This window comes from Botrytis porri (genome assembly GCF_014898465.1).
Source record: "Botrytis porri strain MUCL 3234 chromosome Unknown BPOR_002, whole genome shotgun sequence".
Taxonomy (NCBI): Eukaryota; Fungi; Ascomycota; class Leotiomycetes; order Helotiales; family Sclerotiniaceae; genus Botrytis; species Botrytis porri.
The window spans coordinates 1,505,292-1,529,203 of NW_024066076.1; the positions used below are offsets into that span (position 1 = coordinate 1,505,292).

General features: G+C 41.0%; 4 protein-coding genes across 4 annotated transcripts; 1 reads left to right on the forward strand and 3 right to left on the reverse strand.

Moving 5' to 3' along the window:
- Positions 1 to 1,213: 1,213 nt before the first annotated feature.
- EAF01_001464 (uncharacterized protein) lies at positions 1,214 to 3,928 on the reverse strand (the record flags this gene model as incomplete). The annotated part of the gene is made up of 3 exons (XM_038909714.1): positions 1,214 to 3,488; positions 3,536 to 3,787; positions 3,915 to 3,928. 3 exons carry the CDS (start codon positions 3,926 to 3,928, stop codon positions 1,214 to 1,216), a joined length of 2,541 nt encoding a protein of 846 aa, XP_038774526.1.
- Positions 3,929 to 12,535: 8,607 nt separating this feature from the next.
- EAF01_001465 (uncharacterized protein) lies at positions 12,536 to 13,946 on the reverse strand (the record flags this gene model as incomplete). The annotated part of the gene is made up of 2 exons (XM_038909715.1): positions 12,812 to 13,946; positions 12,536 to 12,737 (listed from the first exon to the last, which is right to left on the reverse strand). Exons 1-2 carry the CDS (start codon positions 12,886 to 12,888, stop codon positions 12,536 to 12,538), a joined length of 279 nt encoding a protein of 92 aa, XP_038774527.1. The 5' UTR covers positions 12,889 to 13,946.
- A 1,384-nt stretch (positions 13,947 to 15,330) lies between these two features.
- On the forward strand, positions 15,331 to 17,018 carry EAF01_001466 (uncharacterized protein; the record flags this gene model as incomplete). Its single annotated transcript, XM_038909716.1, has 4 exons — positions 15,331 to 15,491; positions 15,661 to 15,907; positions 15,966 to 16,610; positions 16,665 to 17,018. The coding sequence occupies 4 exons, from the start codon at positions 15,331 to 15,333 to the stop codon at positions 17,016 to 17,018; spliced, it is 1,407 nt and encodes a 468-aa protein (XP_038774528.1).
- A 375-nt stretch (positions 17,019 to 17,393) lies between these two features.
- On the reverse strand, positions 17,394 to 22,836 carry EAF01_001467 (uncharacterized protein; the record flags this gene model as incomplete). The annotated part of the gene is made up of 15 exons (XM_038909717.1): positions 17,394 to 18,420; positions 18,481 to 18,551; positions 18,593 to 19,039; positions 19,089 to 19,273; positions 19,333 to 19,448; positions 19,518 to 19,589; positions 19,640 to 19,838; positions 19,892 to 20,131; positions 20,181 to 20,343; positions 20,395 to 21,110; positions 21,168 to 21,401; positions 21,448 to 21,727; positions 21,773 to 21,999; positions 22,050 to 22,569; positions 22,624 to 22,836. 15 exons carry the CDS (start codon positions 22,834 to 22,836, stop codon positions 17,736 to 17,738), a joined length of 4,368 nt encoding a protein of 1,455 aa, XP_038774529.1. The 3' UTR covers positions 17,394 to 17,735.
- Between the last annotated feature and the right edge of the window lie 1,076 nt (positions 22,837 to 23,912).

Sequence of the window (23,912 nt, forward strand, 5' to 3'; positions counted from 1 at the left end):
CACCACAAACCCCCCCCCCCCCCCCCCCTCTTTCACTATACCCAGGAATCCGAAATCCTAATATAAACACAAGATATATCGTATACAAGTACTATACGAATCTACCTAGAAGCTCCATCCCCGTCATTTCCTCTCCCTCAAAAGGAAGTAAAAGTATAAACCCCTCCATCTTCTCTAGCTCCCCTCTCAATCTCTCAATCTCCCCTCCAATCCCCACTCATCTTCCCGCCAGGCATCAACATACCCAATCGACTCACTCAATCAAGAAATACCAAATACCAAACACCCACGAGTAAAGCAAAGTGCTACAAAGTGTCATCTGTGGCTAAATAACCTCACTGTGGCTAGTAACCAAACGTCCTTGCGACTGGCGACTACCGGAAGATAGACGCATACAATTACCTAGTGTGTTGTTAACTTTAATTTATACATGCCTACCCTACCTTATTACCTACCCAGTACCTACCTACTAACCTAGCCAAAGCATTCGTAATCCATTAGTGCCAACGTTTCTTGGCGCCGTCATGACTCGGATTATTATCGGAAAAAAAAATCACATTCAACTTGTCACCCATCAAGCAGATCACTACCTATTGGGATCACAAAAAAGTAAAAAAGATAATTGAATTTTCATTGTTATACGGTGAAACTATGGCGACTGTATTCCCAAAGTTTGCTGGTAGTCCTAATCAAAAGTGCGCCCATGCCACCATTGCCATCGAGGCCCATCTGTGTACCGATTATGAATATGACCCCAAACCCTATGAAAAAGAAATGGTTCGTTCGCATCGTGAAATTCCATGTACAAATATAACTGCGTCAAATATTGTGTTCATATGGCTTTTGGGGCCGTGAAAAGAATGATAAAACGCTTAAAAGATCCTCCCAAAAGAACAAATGTGACGGAATATACGAAAGCTCTCCCCCGCTCTACCCCTTCCCAATCCGGTTGAGATCAGATCTCGAATCTGTCTCTCAACAACTTCCATTGATGTATATGCTTCTTTCCTAAACACGGTCGTCTTGGAGGTGATTTGGAGCAAAACATTTCACGTAGGAAATTGGTATCTCAGAAAACGACAATGACGCCCTTCAAGCCCAGTCCCGACCCAATCCTAGATCTTTAGATCCATAACAATTACATGACCATTTCCTCCTGGTCTATGGGTATAATAAAACAAGTGATAAAGGAAAGGTTAATTAAGTAGGTTGATTAGAAAAATAGCTTCAATTCGTAGCCCTCGCTGTGGACAACGCTCTGTGTCCCGCCAGCACTGTCGCTGTCCACAGTGAGTTCCATCTCCCATTCGCGTTTGACTGGTGCTTGACAATTTTGAACCTCTAGGATAAAGTCTTGGCCTTCAGACAACTCGTGTATAACATCGTCATCCATCTCGACCTGTAAGCCGTTTTCAAGCACATGAATAGTGCGCATAATTTTCGTAGGTTCAAAATTCCATTTCGAGGCGATAGCGCTAGTAAAATCCTTGAGTGATCGTTGCATCAAGTAGATAGCTCGGTGATACTCATGTTTAGCTGGTTGGGCTGGGTCTCTACGGAGTACATAGAAGCAAGCGACAGGCTTGATAGGTTGTTCAACAGGTGGATTATAAGATGGATCGACTCCCAAAGCCTCAATCCATCCACTTAAGCTACCAGTGTCGTCTGACTTGGGAACCTTGGTTAGCTGATCTGGCGGGCTCGCTAAATGCTGTGGATTTTGATTTTGAAAGTCTCCTGGCGGAACGTTGTGGAAATCATTCCAAGTGGAAAGGTTAGATGCTGATGCAGCGGCCTGGGAGTGCAATGAGATTGAACTCGGCGATGGGGAGATGATAGAAGAGGTACCGGTAGTCGAGCTACGTGCGCTGCTCCTCGCCGCCCAAGTGGCGTTGTCTCGAGAATTTACTTTAGTCAGGTCGAGTGGCTCACCCGCTAAAGCCACCGGGAAAAGATCAGGGTCGTCCTGTTCCGAGCCACGCAAGAAAAGCACACTGGTTGGTCGTGTACTCTGGAACATATCTTGGTACTGCGAAAGTCTTTCCTGAAGATCCTCCTCCACCGGAGCTCGTCCACCTGCAGATGAAGCAGAAGACATGGACCAGGTACGTTTGTGCTTTTGAACCTTGCCAGGTCGCTCACTCATTTGTGCCTTTGCAGTTGAGCCTCTCTTTCGCTTTCCGAAATCTTTCATGCCAGTCTCTGCCTGACTTATTTGTTGCTTTAACTTATCAATAGTCTTTCTGATATGGGCAATATCGTTGGATAACTTCCGCTCGGCTCCATGATCTCTGAAGAGCTTTACTTTGCAGAAAGCTACCTCGGAAGCCTCCTTAACGTGTGGGGAACCAGAAGACAGTGTTTCAGTTTTGGCGCAAAATCGAACGGGAATACCCTTGACTCCCTTCGAGTGGCTGAAGTCCGTGGAAAGAAAGTTAAAGCGGACAGCAATATTGCATTCTGGGACACAATTGGCAGCTGGAGTCCAGACTACGGAGAATCCATCGAAAGAAGCCGTATCGAGCTCCATGCGCGTTCGCTTATCATCGCTTTCGCCAATCTGCGTGGATTCAACATATTCGACCGCTTGGAGCTTTCCGCCACGTTGATGAGCCTCGTTAGTACCTCTTCCTTCTTTCCATAACTGCCAGCATGAAGCAGGTCGTTGTCTCTGCTGTTCATCTTCGAATGAGATACGTACGAATGTTCGGTAACGAGTTCCTGGCTGAAGTCCATGGCCCGCTTCAGTATCCAGAATGGAGACCGAATATGCCTGTCCTTTGTTGAGATATGTGACTGGAATTTCTTGAGAGTTCTTGACCATAGCCGTTGGCGCGTTCAGTACAGCCTGGAAACGAAACTTCTCGGCAAATGGAGAAGCTGATCCTGGTATAGCCATGTCGTACGAGTGTGGCTGGAATGTCAAGGGAGATTGGTGCATCACCCGTTCCATTGAACCAAGTGGTCCTTCGTCATCATCCATAGGAGATCCGTCGTGGTCCATTGTTTCGTAACCCGTATCCTGATGGATGAAGGAGGATGGCGCGTATGAGGTTGGCTGCGGTTGCGATTGATGATGATGAGAAGGTGCGAAAGGGTTGAAATCATGAAAATCATGGGTAGGAAAACTAGGCATGCCCATCATTGTTTCGGTATGGAGACCATCAGTAGTAGTGGGGATTGAAAGAGGAGGTCCCATGCCCATGCCCATTCCCATGTTCATACCCATGCCCATGCCCATATGAAGATCTCCAGCTTGAGGATGATATACAGTATTCGTTCCTCCCGGTGTCAAAGTATAAGGTCCTGGTGCTGCATTGACAAAGGATGATGATGGAAATCCGAATGAGTTGGAGTCAAAGTTAGAGGACGATGATCCCAATAAAGAAGGCGTCCATCGCCATGCGGCAGCATCATCTCGGGCTCGGGGGGTTGGATCTGGATCATGTATCCCTTTGCCTGTATCTTCAGCTCCTACACTATGATGTCTACATTGATAATTGAATTAGCCTACGTATACGATAGACAGAAACACGATTGATGAGGAAAATAAGAGATATTAACTTTGAGCTTCAATAAAAAAAAACCACTCAAAGGCAACGCAAGTTGTGTAGGATTGTAATGAAAAATTGGGGTGACTTGCCTGCCTGATCCATCCACAGGCCCAAATGTATGCGCAGCTACCTTGTCGGTCTGCTTGCCAGTAGGGTTGGTTGCAGAGACGAGCTCTGGAAAATGTTTTCGAAAGTCGGTGATGAATTCATCTCCGGGTTTTTGAGTTGATTTCCTGTTTGAATATGATGAGCTGGGTCCGCGAGATATTCAGAGAAAGTTGGTTGTGGCTGTATGTACCAAGCGCGAAACAATGCGCCAAACCGAATAGCAACGTGAAAATGAGAGAAGAACCAGCTTACCTATTGCGAAACATCTGGAATAGCGATGGGTGAGCCTTTTCAAGCTCTGTTTATTGAATTTTCGAGAGAATTAAAGGAATTCCCCCCCTTCGTGAAGCGGGTCGAATGCAAAGAATTAAATAGATGGAGCGTTTTGTCGAGAATTGAGCTGAGGAAGAAGTGGAGGGGTAAGCATATGGGATTTGCTGAAGTTCGGATAGCGAGCGTGATGGGAATTCACTCGTTTACCTAGTGGTAATCACCTATCACCTATTAGGTATTGATTGACTTTTGTGACTCTCGAAGTGAAACTATGTATAATATGATATGATGTGACGTGACGTGATAGGATATGATGATACGGAAAGAGCGACGACGATGATATTTTCGAGGATAAGGGTGTGCGTTGTGTGTGGGAGGGATAGTGCAGTATTTAATATCTCATACTCTGTCTGGAGTGGATTACTCAAAGATTATCAAATGATGATATCGGTTTTATCTAGAATGAGGAAGATCATATGTAGGTAAGCAGGTGGGTGGGAAAGGAAGGGGGGAAGGGGAAGGGGAAGGGGAAGGGAAGGGAAGGGAAGGGGAAGAGGGGAACTATAGGTTCTGGGTTATGGATTATGGCTTCTGGGTTTGATTTTATGAAATTCGCATAACGGAAACTTCCTTGAGGCTACTTTGAGCATTTGGGTTTCTTTTTGATAGAAACCTAGAATAGACATAGGATTACATGGGTTAATTTTTGGTAAGTCTTTTTTTTGTATGGGTCCGACTTCCACGCGAAAAGGAAAGATATAACGATATAAATTATAAATCCAGTCAATATAATCCATCAAGCAACAAGTACTACTACCTACAAACGCATCTTCACAGGCTTATCATCCACTGATTCGTATCTAGGTAGGGAAGTATACTTTGTACTATCGTAGACGTTCACAACCACTATCTTCTACCAGTGGCTCTGAGAAGAGTTCAACATCGTATCGTGGATGAACTTCCCTTCACTTGAGATCTAAGCGCCTCTCTGATCCAACTCATTATTACTCCTTCCAATATAGTCGCAGTCGTAGTACCTAGGCCCAGACCTACCTAGTATTAGAACAGAGACTATTTGAATGAATGAGGATCGAAAGCCAAAGCACCTCAGCTGATTACTACTCAAATAGTTCTAGATCCACGACTACTCCTACCTTAGGTCCTTCCCAGTATCCTTCCACCTAACCATATCAGAACTACTTTTGCCCATGGACTATTTTTACCTAAACAGTCGATATCTACTCCATTCGACCTTCAGACCAAACTCACTCTCACATTCACATTCACATTCACACTCACATTCATACTCACATTCGGGTGTCAACAAAGCAAATAACAAAGAGCCCGTGTAGTGTGTCTATCCATTTGCCTTGGCCGTCCTCCATCTCAACCCAGTGTGTTCACGAAGCACCATAGCCGAAAGGCATGTAAATGGCACCACGAATGAAATGTGCATGCTTAATACGGTCACATCATCAGTGGGCCTGGAAATCAACGACAAGATGAGAATGAGCAAATGAACAAATGAATGAATGAATCGATTACTCCATACAGCAAAATCATTTCCCTTCTTATTCCTTGTCATTTTTCTCAATGACATCCTCCCCCCCCCAAACACTCACCCACTCACCCACTCACCCACTCATCATTTTTTTTTCTTTCATTGCTGGGATCTTTCATGCAAATTATATTCGACTTGGAACCTCCTTGGGTCAGTAGTTTGTTGCTGGGGGTGGCTAAAGAAAGTTCTATCCACAGAGCACCCAGGCACATAGAGCGGAGCTTTTACCTTAATGAGATCCTCGGACGTGGAGAGACGACGTATTTTCTGTGCGTCAAAGCGGCATCCGTCAATGTTCTCATCATCATCACCGATCCATTTTATCAGCCACAGTCGCTCATCCAATCAAGAAATGATCAGCAGTTGATCGAGTGAATCTCCAATGTGGCGAAAAGAACTCATCGACCCCATTACAATTTCTCCGTTCCAAGGTTCTTTCAAATCCGTCCATGGTAGCTATCTTTTGCCCATCATTTGTGAAGTATCAAGCCACATTGGCTTATGCTGGCTAAGAACCTCAACTCTTACGGATAATGAGATATCTTACCGGATGCTGGGTATCATTATTCTTTCCGTCCCAATTGAGAATCAACACTAACCCCAATTCGACCTCATATCCGTGCAAATGGTATCGCAAATGGAACGTGATATTATTTTCCGATCCTGATCCCACCTGCAAAGAGCGTCTACATATCGAAAATCTGGAGAGATTCCTACTTTCGGAGATCGGCCCCTTTTTACCTTTTGGTTCTTTACCCCAAATGAGCTCGCTCGCACCATAATTTCGTGACCATCAGATGGCTTCAAACCTAGCCAATGTCTTTTATATTGCTTACTCGCTTCACATTACTCCGTACATTTTATACTCTATCACCATATCATAATAAAGCATTCGGTTCATCTTGGTTCTCTCGTTAGATGATATGTATACGTGCTCTCGGTGCATCGAACCATTGCGATTCTATCACCGTAGATGAACTTGACAAATTTAACCCTTTCAACAGTCCTTGATCCCAAGCATTGGGCAAAGAGAGTTCGAGCCCGGGGCGTAAACTTCGAATGTGTTGCTTGCCTTATTTGGGTGCCACTCTGTTCATTTCCAGGCCGCGCGGGGAATTTTTCCTTCCATCTCCCAGGTACTTTGTTTCCACTAGTCAATCTCTTTGTGTTCTTGCGTCCCATCCCATTGGTTTTCAATTATCGTTCAGTCTGGACTGTTCCAGATAATCTTTTCATAAAATATTTGCATAGCCACAGCCACGATCTCTCCTGCATAGAAGAGGAAACCAAAGGAACTCCTCTAGCGAGCCGTACGAGCCACAAGTCGATCAACGGGAAGTTTATAGGGCCGAAACTATAGTACGAAAAGACTTCTCCTTAGTGGCGATGTGGCAGATCCATCAACCTATCGCGCCGGAGATGAGGTACAAGCTTCATGCTTCATGATCTTAGATGGTTTAGACATTGTGATTCGTGATCTCCAGGGAAATATGGCTCAACGGCACTACAACACATTAAACATAATTCGCGTTAGACATCATAGGCTGACGCTGATATAGGTCAGGTATTGTTCCGGTGTTGGGAAGACAATCAGGGTGTGCTGTCTTGATTGCCCAGTGTGAAGAAATTGTACCTAGCTGTTAACAGATGCTTGCATACTCTGTCGTGTCACCTGCCGCGGTTCAGAAGCATTTTCTCCATACGTTCATATGCTCCAGAGCCCAGACTTGACTGTATACAGCATTAACCTAGCTACAATCTGCTAGTGAGATAATGAGATGATGGGATGAAGGGGGTGTTTCGATCATCCATAGCTACGAGCTCTCATAGGCTGTTCAAGCGTCTACAAGTTCAATTGACAAACGCCTAGTCTACTGCAGTTGAATGAATTTAACTCCTTCTCATTGGAGTACGACGATTGAGGGTGAAATGTGACTTTCGTTCTCGAGCGCACAGCCACAGCCATCACATTAGCAGCTAGCTCCATGGTGTTCTCGGACGAACCTTAGGCATAGGTACAAATCAGAGGTATCCATGGCACCATTATCGAGCTACTGTGGCGTAAAACTGTGGCGTAAGCGATCAGTACCTACCTACCTAGGTAATCTTTCTCCGGGATATCGTAACAGTATCTTACTAGCGTGCTTCACCCGCATCCACAAAAGAATACCCTTCACGTTCGACTCTCGTGTTTCTTTGGCTGTTCTTCCTTCTATCCTTGATGCTCTTCACACATTTTTTATCTTTTTTTTATTTTACATCGGAACCTCCGAACCCCTCCTCGATGTGCCCTCATCCATACCATAATTACCGTTGTCTTTTCAATCTCCATACGATACCACTGAATTTTAGTTCAATTCCCGTGCACCGCTGGCTTGGTGTCAAGCATGGAGCCGAGCACAAGAAGTGAACGGCCTAATAAGTGCTGCACTTGCATGAAACGGAATCCGCATCTGACCTACCTCAGACGCCAACGTGATATATTCTACAGCTATGGCTTGATTAGACTACGTAAACGTCTGTCTAGTCGGTACATCCCGCCCTTGTCCTTTTCAGCCTCTTTGCTTTGCCCATTTTCTATGCGCGACATCTTGCCATTCTATAATCGTGGGTGATTGACTTTACGATATCTCGGTAGGTATATATACTCTTGCACGCAAGTTCACACGGATATGCACGGGCAGCATAGTAATCCGGGGTTACCCGACCAGAAGTATATTTTATTGTATAAGAGAAAGTCAAATACGGTACGGTACGCAACATCCACCACAATCTAGATCTAGATGCGCAGCTTTCGCTTAAGGAGTCGAGCTGTGGAAGCTTCGTGAAGAACACCCGTCCCCATCTTATCTCCTTCCTGCGATATGAGTTGTTCATTGCAAAAGTAGTGTCAAATTGTCGATACTGCATCTAGTCGATCAAAGGTACGGATATCAAGTGATTGAGAGCAATGCATCTGCCGGTTTGAATTCTCAAGCCAACAATCTATTTCCACGGGCACACTATATCACCACACCGCTGGTGGCGGTGGATAGAAAGATGTCAGCCACAAGCCGCCTTTATTAGGACCAGGGTAAGTTTTCAAGACATTTGCCCTACAGCAGTGGGTACTTGAGCAATTGTCGACATCTAGAATACTCAAGCCTCGAGGATGTTCTCCAGAGAAGGGACGCTTCCGCTATCATTCTCGCAACAAAATCTGTTTCAGCAGTCCAATTGCCAGGTCGAGAATCGTGAAACAGCATTATCGCCAATAAACACATTGTTACCGATATACGGGGCAAGACTGCTCGCTCACCCACAGTAGGCATCACTTCAGCCATTAGATCATCGCTCATAACAATATAAAACCAAGCACAATAAGGAAGGAGTACAAATGGCACATAGATTCATCAAAATGGATTCCCATTACTACAAATTCCACCTAAACCGAAGTTTTTTTTCATCCTTTCATCTTATTTTTTGGAGATTGGTTTATTTATGTATTACGGATCTTCGATGTCATCGATATCTAATTCCTGAATAAGAGAGTATTTTCACCTGGTCTTATTCGCTGTTCCGCCCATTTGACTTTCGGAAGTGGGAGATCCATATAAATGACGTCAACAATGCTTGTCTGATGGAGCACCTCGGAAGTGCATAAGGTTACCCTTCATAAATGCTTGTGGGAAGATTGTGTGTGCACAAGGATTTTTCATACCATTTACCCGATCCCACATCAATTTGATTGGTCGTTACCGAGGCCGATTTGGTCGATATAGCCAAAACCCTAAAAATAGATTTCTGTCTGAAGCAAAAAAAATTCTAAAATTTGTATGGTGTGGTTATAGAAAACTTGGAAAAAATATTTGTATCGTATAGAGCGCAATCTCATTGTATATCATTATAGAAATTATATAATGTAACTTATGATGAACCGGATCATATGAGGAATCGGGTTACAAAATTCAATTCTCTTTATATAATCTTGTTCTACGAGCTATACATTCATCTAATTTCAATTCTAAATCATTTAAACTACTCTTTAATTCTTCTTTTTCAATTTCCTTTTTTAATTCTTCAATTGGATGTTTATATAGTTATCCTTATGGCTTTTTCTTTTTAGGTTTTTCCTTTATTTTATATATTATTTTCAATACTTTCTTATTACTAAAAACAAATTGACCTTGTAATTTGATTCTTTTGCTTTTAATTCTCTTCTTTCGAGTCTCAATTACCTTCTAAGTATTAGTAAGCTGTTTCCGAAGTAGGGTTATCTCAGTATTTTGAGATTCTATAAGTTTAGTCATTCTTTTAGTATATCGACGAATTGATAATATAAGAGAATCATTATCTACTAAAGCTTTATTAAAGGTTTGATTTGCTTGTCTTAACTCTGTCCTATTTGAAAGAGAGCTTCTAAGTATAGATAAGTCTAGATCTTGATTGGAGGTTCTCATTTGTAAAGTAGAAGGTTGCTGAAAGGAATTAAATGGTAATAAATCGAGTACTTTTCGTAAAGCAAAAGGTACTAAATCAACTCCTTTTTAGTCAGTTTTAATATTAGAAGAATTTAATGCTTTTTTTTTAATATTTTAAAAGAGTTTTATTTATTCAGCTTTTTGGATTTGTTTTATATTAATTTGAGAATATCGATCGATTTTTAAAGTATGATATTGTTTTATTGGCTTATATATTGCAATATTAAGTAATTGAAGTAAGTAGGAGTAATAAGAAGGTAATATAAATAAATCGATATCCTTCTCTATATAGAAAGCAATAAAGCTGTCTGTAATATAACTTGAATGGCTATTCATGATCAAAAGTCGAGGTTGATCATCTAACACTTTTTTGGATTCTGGTTTGAAAACCCTTTTTAGTTATTTTAATTTATGACTATTTGAGGTCCATTTATTTGTATTAGTAGAAAACTGCTAGCTTTGAGGTGTGTTCTTTGGAATCCATATAGAATTTGTATTCTAAGCCTTGAAAATGATTATAGGTGATAAAGCCTTTCTAATTGTATTGATATATTTAAATATAATTATTTATTCTTATTTATTAATTATAACTTTCCAATTCGATTTCTGAATAGAATTGATTATAATATATATACTTTGAATACTTTTAATTTCAAATTCGGTTTTGTTTATATTATATATATTATTTAATTTATATTTTTGTTTAATGAGATATATACGAAATGTATTAAACCAAGCCTGAATATTCTTTAATATTATTTCTTTAGTTTAATTAAATTCTAATTGATATGAATAATATGTTTTAAGTTCTGAATATCGTTTTTAGAATTTATAGATTCATTTGTAACTTATAAATAGAATTTCTATTAAAATAAAAATTCGAGATGATATAATTTGAACATATTGAAAACGAATTTTATTAGTTATTTCCTTCATCAATATAAATATAGCAGGGAATCCAATAATAATAAGTTATGAAATCCATTATATAAGAGTATTTTCTTTTACATTTGAAAGAATTTGAGCCATTTCGTAGAATTGAATATATAATTTCCTTCTAGCAATTTTAGCTATAAGAATTGATTTAAAAACTTCAAAATACTCTACAGCCTTTCTAATTGATTTAAATTCCTTTAATTGAAATACAATAATAATATTCTATATTTTCTCTTCAATTTAAGAAGGTATAAGAGGTGATTTGATATACATAGCAAAATTTGTTGGGGTTTGAAGTCAATAATGAGCTAAATATGACCTAGTTCCTTATATAACCTGGTTCACTATAAGTTACGTTATAGTATATCTTTAATTTTTTGAATAATATAATAGCGATAGTAATATTATTGAATTATAATACTTATTTTAATAATAGATATTGCTTTTTATCAATTGTATAAAGCTTATATGATTATTTTAGTATATATAATCTTATAATAAACAAATACATTCAATGTAAATAAACAATTGAATTTATTAATCTTTTAATTAAAAATCTTTCAATTAATTCAAAGTTTATAATATCAAGTTGTATAATTGTTATAATAAAATGGTATTTAGTTTTGTTATAGTTAATAACCCTCCTCCTTTTTCATTAGTTCTTAATATATTAGATTTGGGGAATTTAAATGATTTATTAGAATTTATATTCTTTAAATTATTAGAAATTGATAGAAATCAATATATTAATTATTCTTTTCAGTTTGTATACCTTTTTTTATATACCTTATATTTAGTATTTACTAATATTTTATTAGTTAAAGTACTATTCTATATATATAGATTATTTAAAGCTTCTTGAAAAGAAGATTTTATACAAAGTTCAATTTCAATATAATAATATTTTAGATAATCTTTTATATGATATATATATTATTAAAGCTTTAATTATTCAATCTCAATATATATATAGCTTTAAAGCTTTTACTAATTATTTATTAATTTCTTTTTTTCGGAAATATTATAAAAGAATAGTCTTGTCAGAAGTGTATAAAAGGGAAGGGTATTTTTATAAATTATATAAAATTAGAGAAGTAATTTCGAGGTGTATATATAAATTGTAAAAGATAGAATAAAAACAAAGTATATATTGTTTGTAATACAGATCCTAAAGAATTCATAATATTACCTAAAATATTTAAAATAAATGTATAAATATACTCTAAGAAATATATAACTTATTTTTAATTATATCGATCTATTAATAAACAAAAAAGATATAAATAAGATTGTATAAAATGAATAAGAAAAAGTTGAAGAAAGTTGAATATTTATGAAGAAATAGTATACTAGCTTTTATAAAGTCTAAAAAGAGAAAAGGGGCATTGAATTACAAAAGCAACATGATGACAAATGATATTAATTCTTATTTATATACTTCTAAATATTAAATACATTTTTGTTTCAAGTAGAAATCTATTTTTGAGGTTTTGGCCATATCGACCAAATCGGCCTCGGTAGTCGTTTTTCCACATGGATATCCTAAATCGCGGAGGTTAAAATGAAGCCGCCGTTACTCAATACAACAAACACGTCTACTATTTGTTAAGGAATTATGTTATCCGTAGAAAATGGGTTCCATGTTACAGATATGGATGCTTCCACGAGCTTTCTACTGCAATGCTAGTGACTCCCAATGTGTTCTCTTGTAAGATCGTGGAGGATCCTGCCGTCTTACTCTTGCTCTTGCTCTTGTCCTTACTCTTACTCTTACTCTTACTCTGACTCTGACTCTGACTCTGACTCTGACTCTGACTCTGACTCTGACCAACGCCGGTGTCAACCCTTTTCTATCGTTCGTAATACTTGACTTTGATCAATACGACTTTCGGCTTCACCGAGAAAGGGGCTTTGCATACATCATTGACGTTCCATGTGTGGCCTTAGTAGTTAATGAGCCCAGATCAAAGTGCATGATGAATGTCGCTGTTGTCATTTGGTGACACTGCAGACAGTCACGATGTATGGGCGGAACATCGGCACAAGTCGGTTGGGTTACATGTTTTTAGACCCCGAATTGTGATTCTTGGCAATAGTTTGCATAGGAAAATGTTGTCGAATCATTTTGAATAGAGGTAATAGCCCAGGCTTTAGGATCATACGAGTCTATGTTGTTTGCTTGGGAATTCGGGACTCGGAACAGGAAAGCTCTTGCGTGGGTGGAATCCGGTGGCGGGAGGGTGGAGGAACTTCCTCCGTGCTCGCATTGCATTTCATCTGATTCAATATAATCAGAAGAAAGCAATCAATACACACTATCACTTTACAAGACTGAGAATTATCTTCTCTTTGATTATAGTCAGAGTCCAAGCTTTAACATCGTACGAGATCTGTTATCTTTCTCAATGATAGGACTCGGAACACAAGAGCTCTTCCCCTTCCCCAGCCCTTGTACCATTATAGTCAGACACTGGGCCTCGAACATGTGCTCGGGCCATCCTCGAATGGGATCTCCTGAGAAAGCTGTCGGGGTTTCATCTATGAGAAATCTGAGAAGAGGATGAAACCCAAACATTGGTCTCTTGTCAAGATTTAAGAATGCATTCACTACAATGCTCTATTGTCGTTGTTAGTTTGATTGAGTAGCTACAAAGAGGGACGGCCCGCGAGCGAGTCTAGTATATCCGCAACTTCCTGTTTTTGTGAATTTGCTTGGCATTTGGCAAACTGGCGTTTCAGAATCACTATGTTTCAGACCGACTTACTTTATGTGAAGGTGTCCAATAGTCCGGAGAGTAGTCCAAATAAGAGGTGCTATTGCTGGAAGAGTGTGAATAATTGTGAATGAGTTTTCGATTTTCAAGAATCGAAAATTCCAAGGGAACCCTATTATACACAGGGACTCAATATACGTTTTTTTTTAATGGCATCAAGAACATTTCACTCTCGAACTACAGTGTAAGAGACCGAGAAGCCTTCATCTCCTCATCGTCACTAAATATAGATGTCATATTCTTTCTTTTTTCTTCTTTTGAACTTTCTACATCGTTTTCATTGACTGCCGGGTGGTGGGTCGTTGTTGCGGGTTTTTTACTTGCAATTCCTAGAACGGTCACGAGAGTCGAGGATACTTTCAAACAGCAGATAACATGATCCCTTTCCATCGAGCCCTCCTATATGCATGGGAATGACAGAATATATCTCTCCCTTCAGTCGACTATGTTCCTTGTCTAACGATTGGGCTTGTTCAATGACAGTCACGCGCAAAGAGCCAGGTGGTCGCATCTAGGAGCTGCTTTGCGGCTAGATATAATATAGTGACCCTTGATTCAACTAGGCTGCATACTCAATCCAAGTTGAAAATACCCGGACCTTGGGGGTCCACTTGCAAATAAAACCTTGGAGTTGACGACTTGATACAGTCTAGTCAACGCAACTAATATGCATAATAATCTACTATAGGAAGTGAACGATGGGGTAAGTCAAGCTCGTCACGGGGGCTCTTTATAAATCCGCTCGTGGTTAAATCTAAGAATTTCCCGAACCGGGGAAGTACGCAGGAAAGATGCTCGGCAAATACTAGGTAAGGGACTTTATAAGTTTTAAGAATGGTGACTGTGAATGGTAACTTCAAGAATGTGGTACAGATCTTCTATGGCTGCTAATACTAGGGAGCTCATATCCTCGATACCGATCTCGAAAGCAGTCTAAAACATGTAGGTCCCGTTATGAAGTCACTTGGACTCCAGGCGGCACATTTTGGGGGGGTCATCAGGGCTCATTACGAGGGTTTGGGAATTGTGAGCAATAAAGACTTCAGGCAGATAGGAGAGCAACTGTGCTGCTTGGCTCTTTTGCCACGGAAATCTTTTCCAATGATGCATATGTTATTGATTTTCATAACATGATTAATGTATTGAAATATGATTAGATGTCAAGATGTTGTTCTTGTATTAATGACTAGAAGGTAATAACCGAGCGGGAGTCATGGCGTACAGGAAGACCAATATTTGGTTTGATATATTCGATAATTTGGTTTCAATTTCGCACGGTTAATCGTATAGATAATAAACACCAAAGTGTCACGTCAATCTGTCTTCTTATTCTTTCTTAAAATATCTTGTTTCTTCATCTACCTTACTTACCTTTGAACAGAAGTTTATATCCTCAAATTTGCGAGATTTAAACGCACCAATCTTTACTTGTAGATGTTGCACCTATTGTGATCATTTCACCCTATCGGCTCCTTATCGTAAGGCCCCTAAAATGAACGTCACTCCCGTACCAAGGATTTCTCCATCTTAAGCATCCACCTGCTGTACAACCAACCAACCTTCAAAGACCAAATTTGAAAATCATTTCCTCCCTTCAAGTCTCTGCTCGACATACCAGAATACTATACGATTCTTTAATTGTCATTTAATCCGCCTCTTCAAATATGGCATCTACATCCTCGGGGTCCTCCGCATTTAACCCTTCGCCTGCTGCATCGACGGCCCCCTCAACTGCCTCCGAGTCGTTACCTACATCCTCCGCGGTAGCGGAGAAACCACCAGATGATGGCTCAAAACTTAAGATGTTCTTGGGCATTCTGCGAAAGTAAGTTGCTGTATTTCTGCGCATCTTTGCTCGGAGATGTTAGTAGAAACCACACCGCTATCAATGCAACAAAGTGTGGCTTCAGCCTCTCAAGCAACCTGTGGATCTCCTGCAGATATGTATACGTTTCGGATGGTCATGACTGACACTGCTTTCTCTTTTCTCATAGGTTTATTGGAGTGGCAGATATTGCTTCCGTTCGATTCAGTTTGCCGGCCCAGCTATTAGAACCAACGCCCAATCTCGAGTATTGGAACTACCTCGATCAACCGAATACATTTGTGGCAATAGGAGACTCGGACGATCCATTAGATAGAATGTTGGAAGTCATGCGATTTTGGTTTACGAAGGATTTGAAATATGTGAAAGGAAAACCTTGCAAGCCATACAATTCTACTCTTGGGGAATTTTTTAGGGTAAGCAGCTGCAGCTAAATGGAAAGGTCGAAGTGGGGAATACTGATATCTCAAATAGTGTAATTGGGAAGTTGAGGATTCACAACCGGCTATAGAGACGGGAAAGTTGAGCACGGCTAGTGCTTCGTCTTCGAAGAAAGCTACTCCTATGTCATCGACTAACGCGTCGAATGTCACAATTCCTAAGCCGAAATCGGGCAAAAAAGTCCGAGTATCGTATTTGACGGAACAAACTTCGCATCATCCACCCGTCTCCGCATTTTATGTCGATTGTCCGGAAAAGGGTATTTCGGCTCGGGGTTTCGATCAAATATCGGCAAAGTTCACTGGAACGAGTATCAAGGTCACACCAGGGGAGCACAACTTGGGCATCTTCATTAATATTGAGAGGAGAAATAACGAACAATACCAGCTCACACATCCAGCCGCCCATCTGGGGGGGCTTTTGCGTGGAACTTTAAGTGTTACCGTAGGAGACCAGTGCTACATTACTTGCGCTCAGACGAAGATCAAGACAATCTTACATTATGTTGAGGAGGGATGGTTAGGAAAAACGCAGAATAAAGTGGAGGGCGTAGTCTTCCGTTACGATCCAGACAATGATAATAAGACTAGGATAAAAGATGTCCCTGATAAAGATATATTAGCAAGAGTATCTGGAAACTGGAAGGACAAGCTATACTTCAGTTTGGGGCCGAAGGGCGTAAGCATCCCATTTCATAAGCTCAGACGACAGCTACTGACCGAACATTGCTAGGACAATCAAATTCTCCTAATAGATCTCGCGCCTCTTCAAGTAGCACCGAAGATTATTCCCCCAGCAGAAAAACAGCTACCAAACGAATCTCTCAAGTTCTGGTCAGGCGTCACAGAAGCCATTCATGGTCGGCAATTTGCCCGGGCAACAGCCCTCAAACAAGAATTAGAAGAGAGGCAAAGAGAGAAGGCTAAACAACGACAAGAACAAGGCGTTGATTGGCAACCGAGATTCTTCACAGGTTCGGTTACACCTTTAGGTAAACCGGATCTGACAGCCGATGGAAAAGAGGTTCTACAAATGTTGCAGCAGGGAGAATGGGATCTGAAGGAGAATGAAGTCACAGGTGCTTAGAAAGCATGCTCCGGATGAGATGACTTTTTTCTTTCTTTCTGGTAACTGGATTGGTCTTGGATGATACGAAAGGAAACGAGATAGCTCTTTGTTGATACTCTTGATACTTGACACGTATACACATACATTATTACACCACATACATGAATGGGAGAAGAAGGGAAAGGGGACGGCGATGTGGGATTCGTTGCTTTGGTTCGTTACTTTGTCGGATACAGGGTTCAGGGAGCTTATATTTTGAGCACATAACATAGACGTTTCCTTCTGCTGGGTTGTGGAAATTGTGTGGTTGGGGGATAGAGAGTAGAGGGAAGAAGTGGAGAGGGCGGGGGCGGGAATGCAGAGGCGATAGGGGAGCGGAGAGTAGAAGTGAGCACAGTGTAGAGAGTAAAGAGCGGAGAGTAAAGGACGAATTTGAATATACAGTTGGGGTATACAATACACACATACACATACTATACCAGAATCATATCTTGATATTAAGGAATTAGGAGTGTTTTGGATGTTTTTGGTGCTTTTGTTTAGTGATTGTGATGCTCGTTTTGTCTCGCTTGGGCGAGTTTTGGTATTGAGATTTATGTTGATGAAAGTGGTGAGATACCACTACTTGGGTAGTGTACAGATTGGACTCGCTCGTCTATTTTCAAGCATGACAACAAAAACTTTTCTCTTCAATTTCAAGCATTATATCAAACAAAAAATTGAAATAAAAGGCATTCAGTCCAACCTCCCAAGCCTATCCAACGTCCCCGGATTCAAATCCGTAATCACTTCCTGCAATTTCCCATTACTCAACAGTACCACTACTACTCTCCCCGGCTCTGTACATTTGGCCAACACTTCAATTCGATGCGCAACACATATAACCGTATGTCCTTTTTGGGTAAACTCATCATCGATAATACCATGGATGATAGATTCGGTAACGGCATCCAGAGAAGAAGTCACTTCATCTAATAACACGACGGGTTTGCGACCAAGATGCTGAGCTGTCTGGACTTTGACGAGAGCGCGACAGAGTGCGAGGAGTTGGCTTTGGCCGACTGATAGCTCGGGGAATGATGAGAGAGGCTTGTCGAGGATGGGGTGGTAGTTGTGTGATGTGGTGTTCGATGTGGTTTCCGAGATATCGTCTATCCTAGCTGCTCCTTGCAGGAAGGACCAAAGCTCTGTTCTTTTGAGCGAGGAAATTAAAGTTTGGTTGGATAGTGAGACATCAGGATCTAGATTGAACCGTAAGGTTTCGTTTGAGAGAAGTAAGGGATCTTGCGAGACGGTGATGAAGCAACGTTGTCGGAGAATATCGAGTCTAACTTTCTTGATGTCAATGTCGTCTAGCATGATCTGGCCAGATTGTAACTCGAGAAGTCGTAGGAGCGTTAGGAGAAGAGTACTTTTACCACTAATTTGAATGTTAGTTTGTGGTGATTTCGGTGAAGTGGGATCACGAGCCTGCCTGTACGTCCACAGACGATGATTTTCTGGCCCGAGGTGATACTTAGACTGAGGTTTTTGAGAGCTGCCGAGTCGGATCTAAATGTTGCCCTTGTTAGCTAGCAGATTGAAGGACTCACTGGGGCTACATACAGGTAAGATGCAGTGATATTCTTGAACTCAACATTTCCTTTCGACGGCCAGGAATCCACGGGCTCCAAGGTCTGAGCTATACTACCTTCAACAGGTGTCATATTTTCAAGTGTCTTCAGGCGAGCAATCGCTCCAAGAGAAATTTCTAACGTCGTCCAATTCTCTACGAGTTTCAGCAAGGTTGTGTTTGCCACAAGCATAATATTGAGCGCGATTCCAACTTGCGCACCACTGACACGATCTCTATATACCACAGCTAAAGCGATAACAATAGTCGCGACAGCAGCTGCTAGAAGATCCAGCACGACATTGAGCCATCTCTGAAGACACAGAAGGAGAAATTCGGGACGCTGAGCGTTATCCACACTTGTGATATTATCCTCTATTACTGCATTTGACCAGCCAAATGAACGTATTGTTTCGAGACCCTCGACCTATGTTTGTCAGTCTGAGGAAGATTTGTTACCTGAAGGTTATACATACAGATTCTAAGAAACTTGAGAAAACTCCTGCTCTAGCCTCTAGCTCTAGGAAACGAAGTTGTCTAGATGTGCGGAGATAGACTTTTTGCACGACGTAGACGACAAGTACACAAGCTGGTAGGGATATTGTGAGCCATTTCTGGGAGATGAAAAGTAGTATGACTTGCATCAAGAGCTTGAAAATTTCTATATGTGTTAGAATACTGCAGAAGATATGAAAGAAGAGGAATCGAGAATAGTCTTACGAGTTATAATGGTTTGAAGGGCTGAAGGTAATTGCTTATCCACTAGCTGGATATCTTGACTGAATCTATTCAAGATGGAACCATTGCCGGTCTGGGTGAAAAATGACAAAGATGCGCTAATAATCATCAGTCTCTCCTATATTATCCCACCATCTCCTATAGATCTATAGAAAAGAAGCACTGACCTCGTTACGATATGCAAAAGCCGTTTGTGTATTCGAGATCCAGATTGCGATGCTGATTGTATGAGAACGACCCTAGAATGTGTTCAACAACCATAAGTTCATGATGTTTTCGAGTAACTTACCACATCTGGATACTTGTCGTGATCCACGCCATGAATGATAGAAACAAAAATCCAAGGACCCAAAATAGGGTATTTCCACCACTTGACTCGGTCCAAAACTGTAAGTAGTATTGGGGAATGGTGATGAAGAAGGCATATGATGCTGTGCAGGCAATAAGGAGAAAAAAGTTATTCGAGCCGACAAAGTTCAGATAGTATCCTGAGGTTATATTAATTTCACTCTCAACGCTGTTGAAGAAAGAGGAGGCTTACCATACAAAGCCGAATCTCCGCTCTGTCTTGCAAGGTCAATTTCGGCTTCGTCTTTTGCTCGAACCTGAGCGCTAAGTTTTGCAAAAGCCGCCGCCACTGCGGCGTTGTCTCTAACGTGGTTTCCAGAAGAGAACTTTGCTATAGATCCGGATTTGACTTGGATACTTTGCCAGTTACCTTGATCTGTGATCCCATGGTCCCCCAGAACAACGACATGATCTGCTGATTGAAAGTACTGAGCTATTCTAAGGTAAGAACTTGAGTTGATGTAAAAGCAAAGGGAACTCACTAGAATTAGAAACTAGTATGACAGTAGTCTTCAACCGTTTCACTAGCCCATCGGATCCAAATAAATTATCAAATATGGTTTGCTCAGTATCACCATCTAACCCGCTAAAAGTATCATCGAGTAATAATATATCCGACCTTGAGAATAATGCGCGCGCGAGTGTCTACCGTTGTTAGTTTAGTTCATACCTACCTTGTCGTTCGAAGAAACATACCACACGCTGTCTTTGGCCTCCAGACAAATTAAGTCCTTTACTACCAATTTGTGCCTGATCTCCATCTGGCAAGGTATCAAAATCATGAGTGAGACAACACAATTCTGTAACAGTATTGTACCAATCCTCATTGTCTTGATTAATAGCACCATCAATATCATTAGCACCGTAAATAACATCTTTGATACTACCGCTTGGTAGCCAGGGTCTTTGAGCACAGTATGCTATCTTCCTTGTTGATAAAGCAATTGTTCCCTGTGCAGGTATTACTTCTCCAATTATAGTGCGTAATAATATTGATTTACCGCTACCGGTGGGACCCGAGATTATAACGAAAGATGTTGCGCGCACTTCAATGTTTATATTATCAAGAATTGACTGTTTGTCACCTATTCTTAACTGTTGAATTTGAACTGCGAGATTGGGGTTTGTGGAATGGCTGGATGCCACTTCATTTTGAGGAAGTCTCGGCAATACTCCACGATTGTTTTGTGAAGATGGGCGCAGCAAGAATGATTGGATTCTTTCAAAGCCAGCAAAAGCCGCTACCACACGCGGTACAATTGTCATGACCATGTTTGCTGGGTGGGTAATCATACTCAAGATTGCCATGGTTGGGAATGCAGTCGCCGGGTCGAGCTTAACTCCATTAGCCTGTGATATAACAGCAAACAGAGCCAGTGTAATCGCCGGAGAAACTATTCCCAGTGCGTTGGCTACATTCTCGTTAGCATAATGCGAGGATCAGAATTGATACACTGCTGTTGACTAACCAGATGCATTGTAATATACCATGACCCATCGAAGCTTCGAGGCCACCCATAGCTCTTCTTCTCGAAATTGCTGCACTCGGTTGGTAAGATTATGTTGGAGCCCAATCATCTTAATGACCTTCATGGAACTTATCAATGAACTAGTAGCTCCTATACGACTTTGTGTTGCCGCATTCCAAGCTTTTTGACGAGGTTGTAAATGCTTCGCAACATAGCGACTCATGTGTGAACATACTACTAAACTTAGTATCATATCAAGGGATTAGGTTGAAGTACTAACAATAGACAAGGAAAAGTGGAAGGGGCCAGATCCAGCCAACTTGGATAGCGAGAAGTCCTAAACCTATGAAAACTTCAATAACCTGAGCCCACGTCTCATGAACCATCACGGCTATCCCATCCAGACTATCTGCATCTGTACTCATAAGTGTGGTCGCCTCGCCATTGTCATAAGCAATGCTGGGAGACTCCATAGTCTTTGCATGAATTAACCCTACAAGGGCCCCTCTGGTAATGAGCTTAAGTCTGTTTATGCGGTGCTGGTACATCGCTGTTAATAACTGAGCCGATTAGCGTGTGACAGGAGAACAGAGACTGGCACTTACAGCAAGGCCAACGTAGATAGCCACGGCCGATACAACAAGCCAAACCCCGCGGCTACTTTCTTCCTCGATAGGATATCCCACAACATATTTGATGGACTCTTTTATTAGAAGAGGTTGAGAATACCGAAAAGCAATCAAGAAAATTCGCGGTATAACAGCAGCCAAAAATGGGTGCTTCAAGCATTTCATCAATGCCAAAGGTAGGCAATACTTGGTTCCAGGCTTGGCTAGTTTTGTGAGAAGGAAGAAAATAAACACTTTGGATCTCTTGACTAACCTCGACGGGACCATGCTTGAACCATTGCCTTCCTTGTAAACTCTGCCTTCATATCTTGACTGAGAGGTGGCAAATCTTGGTCAATGAGGATATTTGTATATCCATGAAACAAGATGGGGTTTATCCAAGTGTATAGCACCCTGCTTAGCACCCCATGTGACTCTTCTGGGGATTGAAGATTACTAGAGTTGCTAAGTGAAGGACGTTTATCACAACTCTCGAGTACTAAGAGAGTTGAGTGTATGACACACCGAGCAAGTACTGGCTGTGAGGCTCTAGATAATGCCCGAATTTTCTGCGGCATTGTAAGAAGAACATCGCACACGATTGATGACACAAGATAAAGAACAGCTAAATCTGACGGCTTCAGAGATCGCTTGTTCTCAAGTACCAAAAGCAGACTCAATCCAAATGCAGCGCTCGATGAAGCTAACAGAGAGACGACGAAAACTACTTCATGCTTCACATTTACTGTGACAACATAGGCCAGCAGAAGAAAAGACAGCAGTATCGCAAGGGCCTGTGGTCGTTATCGGTATTTTTCATAAAGTATGGAAGGGAGATCAGTACTAACTGCTTTTAAGCGTCCTTGCCATCTCAAAACAATTTTTCCGCGAGAAGCACACAGCTGCCAAAATCTGGCAGGCAAGCATAAGATAAATACTACGGCGCATATTGCAGATATAATATTGACCACGTTTGTAGACTTTACGACATCGTCTTGCGCGATATGCCTCATGAGACTAGGCTCGAAATGTAATGCATTCTGGTGCCGAAAGAAATTCATGATGGGTAAGAGTCCCTTGTGCTCAATCGACTTATATGACCCGCTGGTGACAAGGAAGACAAAGATACCAAGGTTGAAGCGCGCCACAGGAACCTTATGGAGAAGAGATGAATGTTTCCAGATAGCAAGTCGTCTTATTGATGTATGAATATCAATCTGCTTATTTGTTTATATCACATTAGGCAAGGTCCTCTCGAAATCCGCCTCAGTGCTGCAGAGTGCTCTCCCCTTTCACCAGAAAGGTGTGAGCCCTCAATAAATGCTATGAGAGTAATCGTGCAGCATGGACCCACTTATTTCGTGCACATCCCCTGACAGCTTACGGTTCAGTAACCAGATGCGAATCGGAGACTATGTGTTTCAGGTGTGAGAGTAAGTATGCCAAAATTTGAATTGTATGGACGACCTGAATCTAGTCCCAGTTGTCACATTTCAGCTCTCGTCATCGCCTATTCGATGTTGAAATGGAATTCGATTTCGAAATATATTTGTGAATGATAGACGAATAATATCAGATATGTCATGTAATAATGAAAATATGTGTATAAACAATATCTAGGTAGGTGGTGAGTGACATTAAGTCACGCCTACTATATAGTAAGAACTAGCGAATGCGCTACGCTCGTAGTTGGTTGTAAAGGTAGGTAGGTAAGGATTGCTTCTTCCGGTAACTGATTTCGCTTCCTAAACAGGATACAAAAGTGACGATTAGAGCCTACATCGCAGGCCCTACATCATCTGTAGTCTGGTCATACAAACAATAAATGAGTTGATGTAAATCTAATTCGAGGACAAAAAATCATCGGGGTACTATGATTCGGCACGGAGTCTAAAGTGAGTAACAATGAATCTCGATGATTCATCGCAATTAATCATATGCTCTGGTACCCCTTGAGTATATCTATTGTTACTTGAGTTATATCAAATACTATTTGATTGGTTCCCCCAACTTTTCCTTGAGTTTCTATTGTCTTATTCAGTTCTATCGGCCTTATATCAGCCTAGACTCACTCTAGTCAGGTTTGTAGATATTTTCTTGTCAATACTTTCGTCTAGTTGAATTAACTTTATCGACC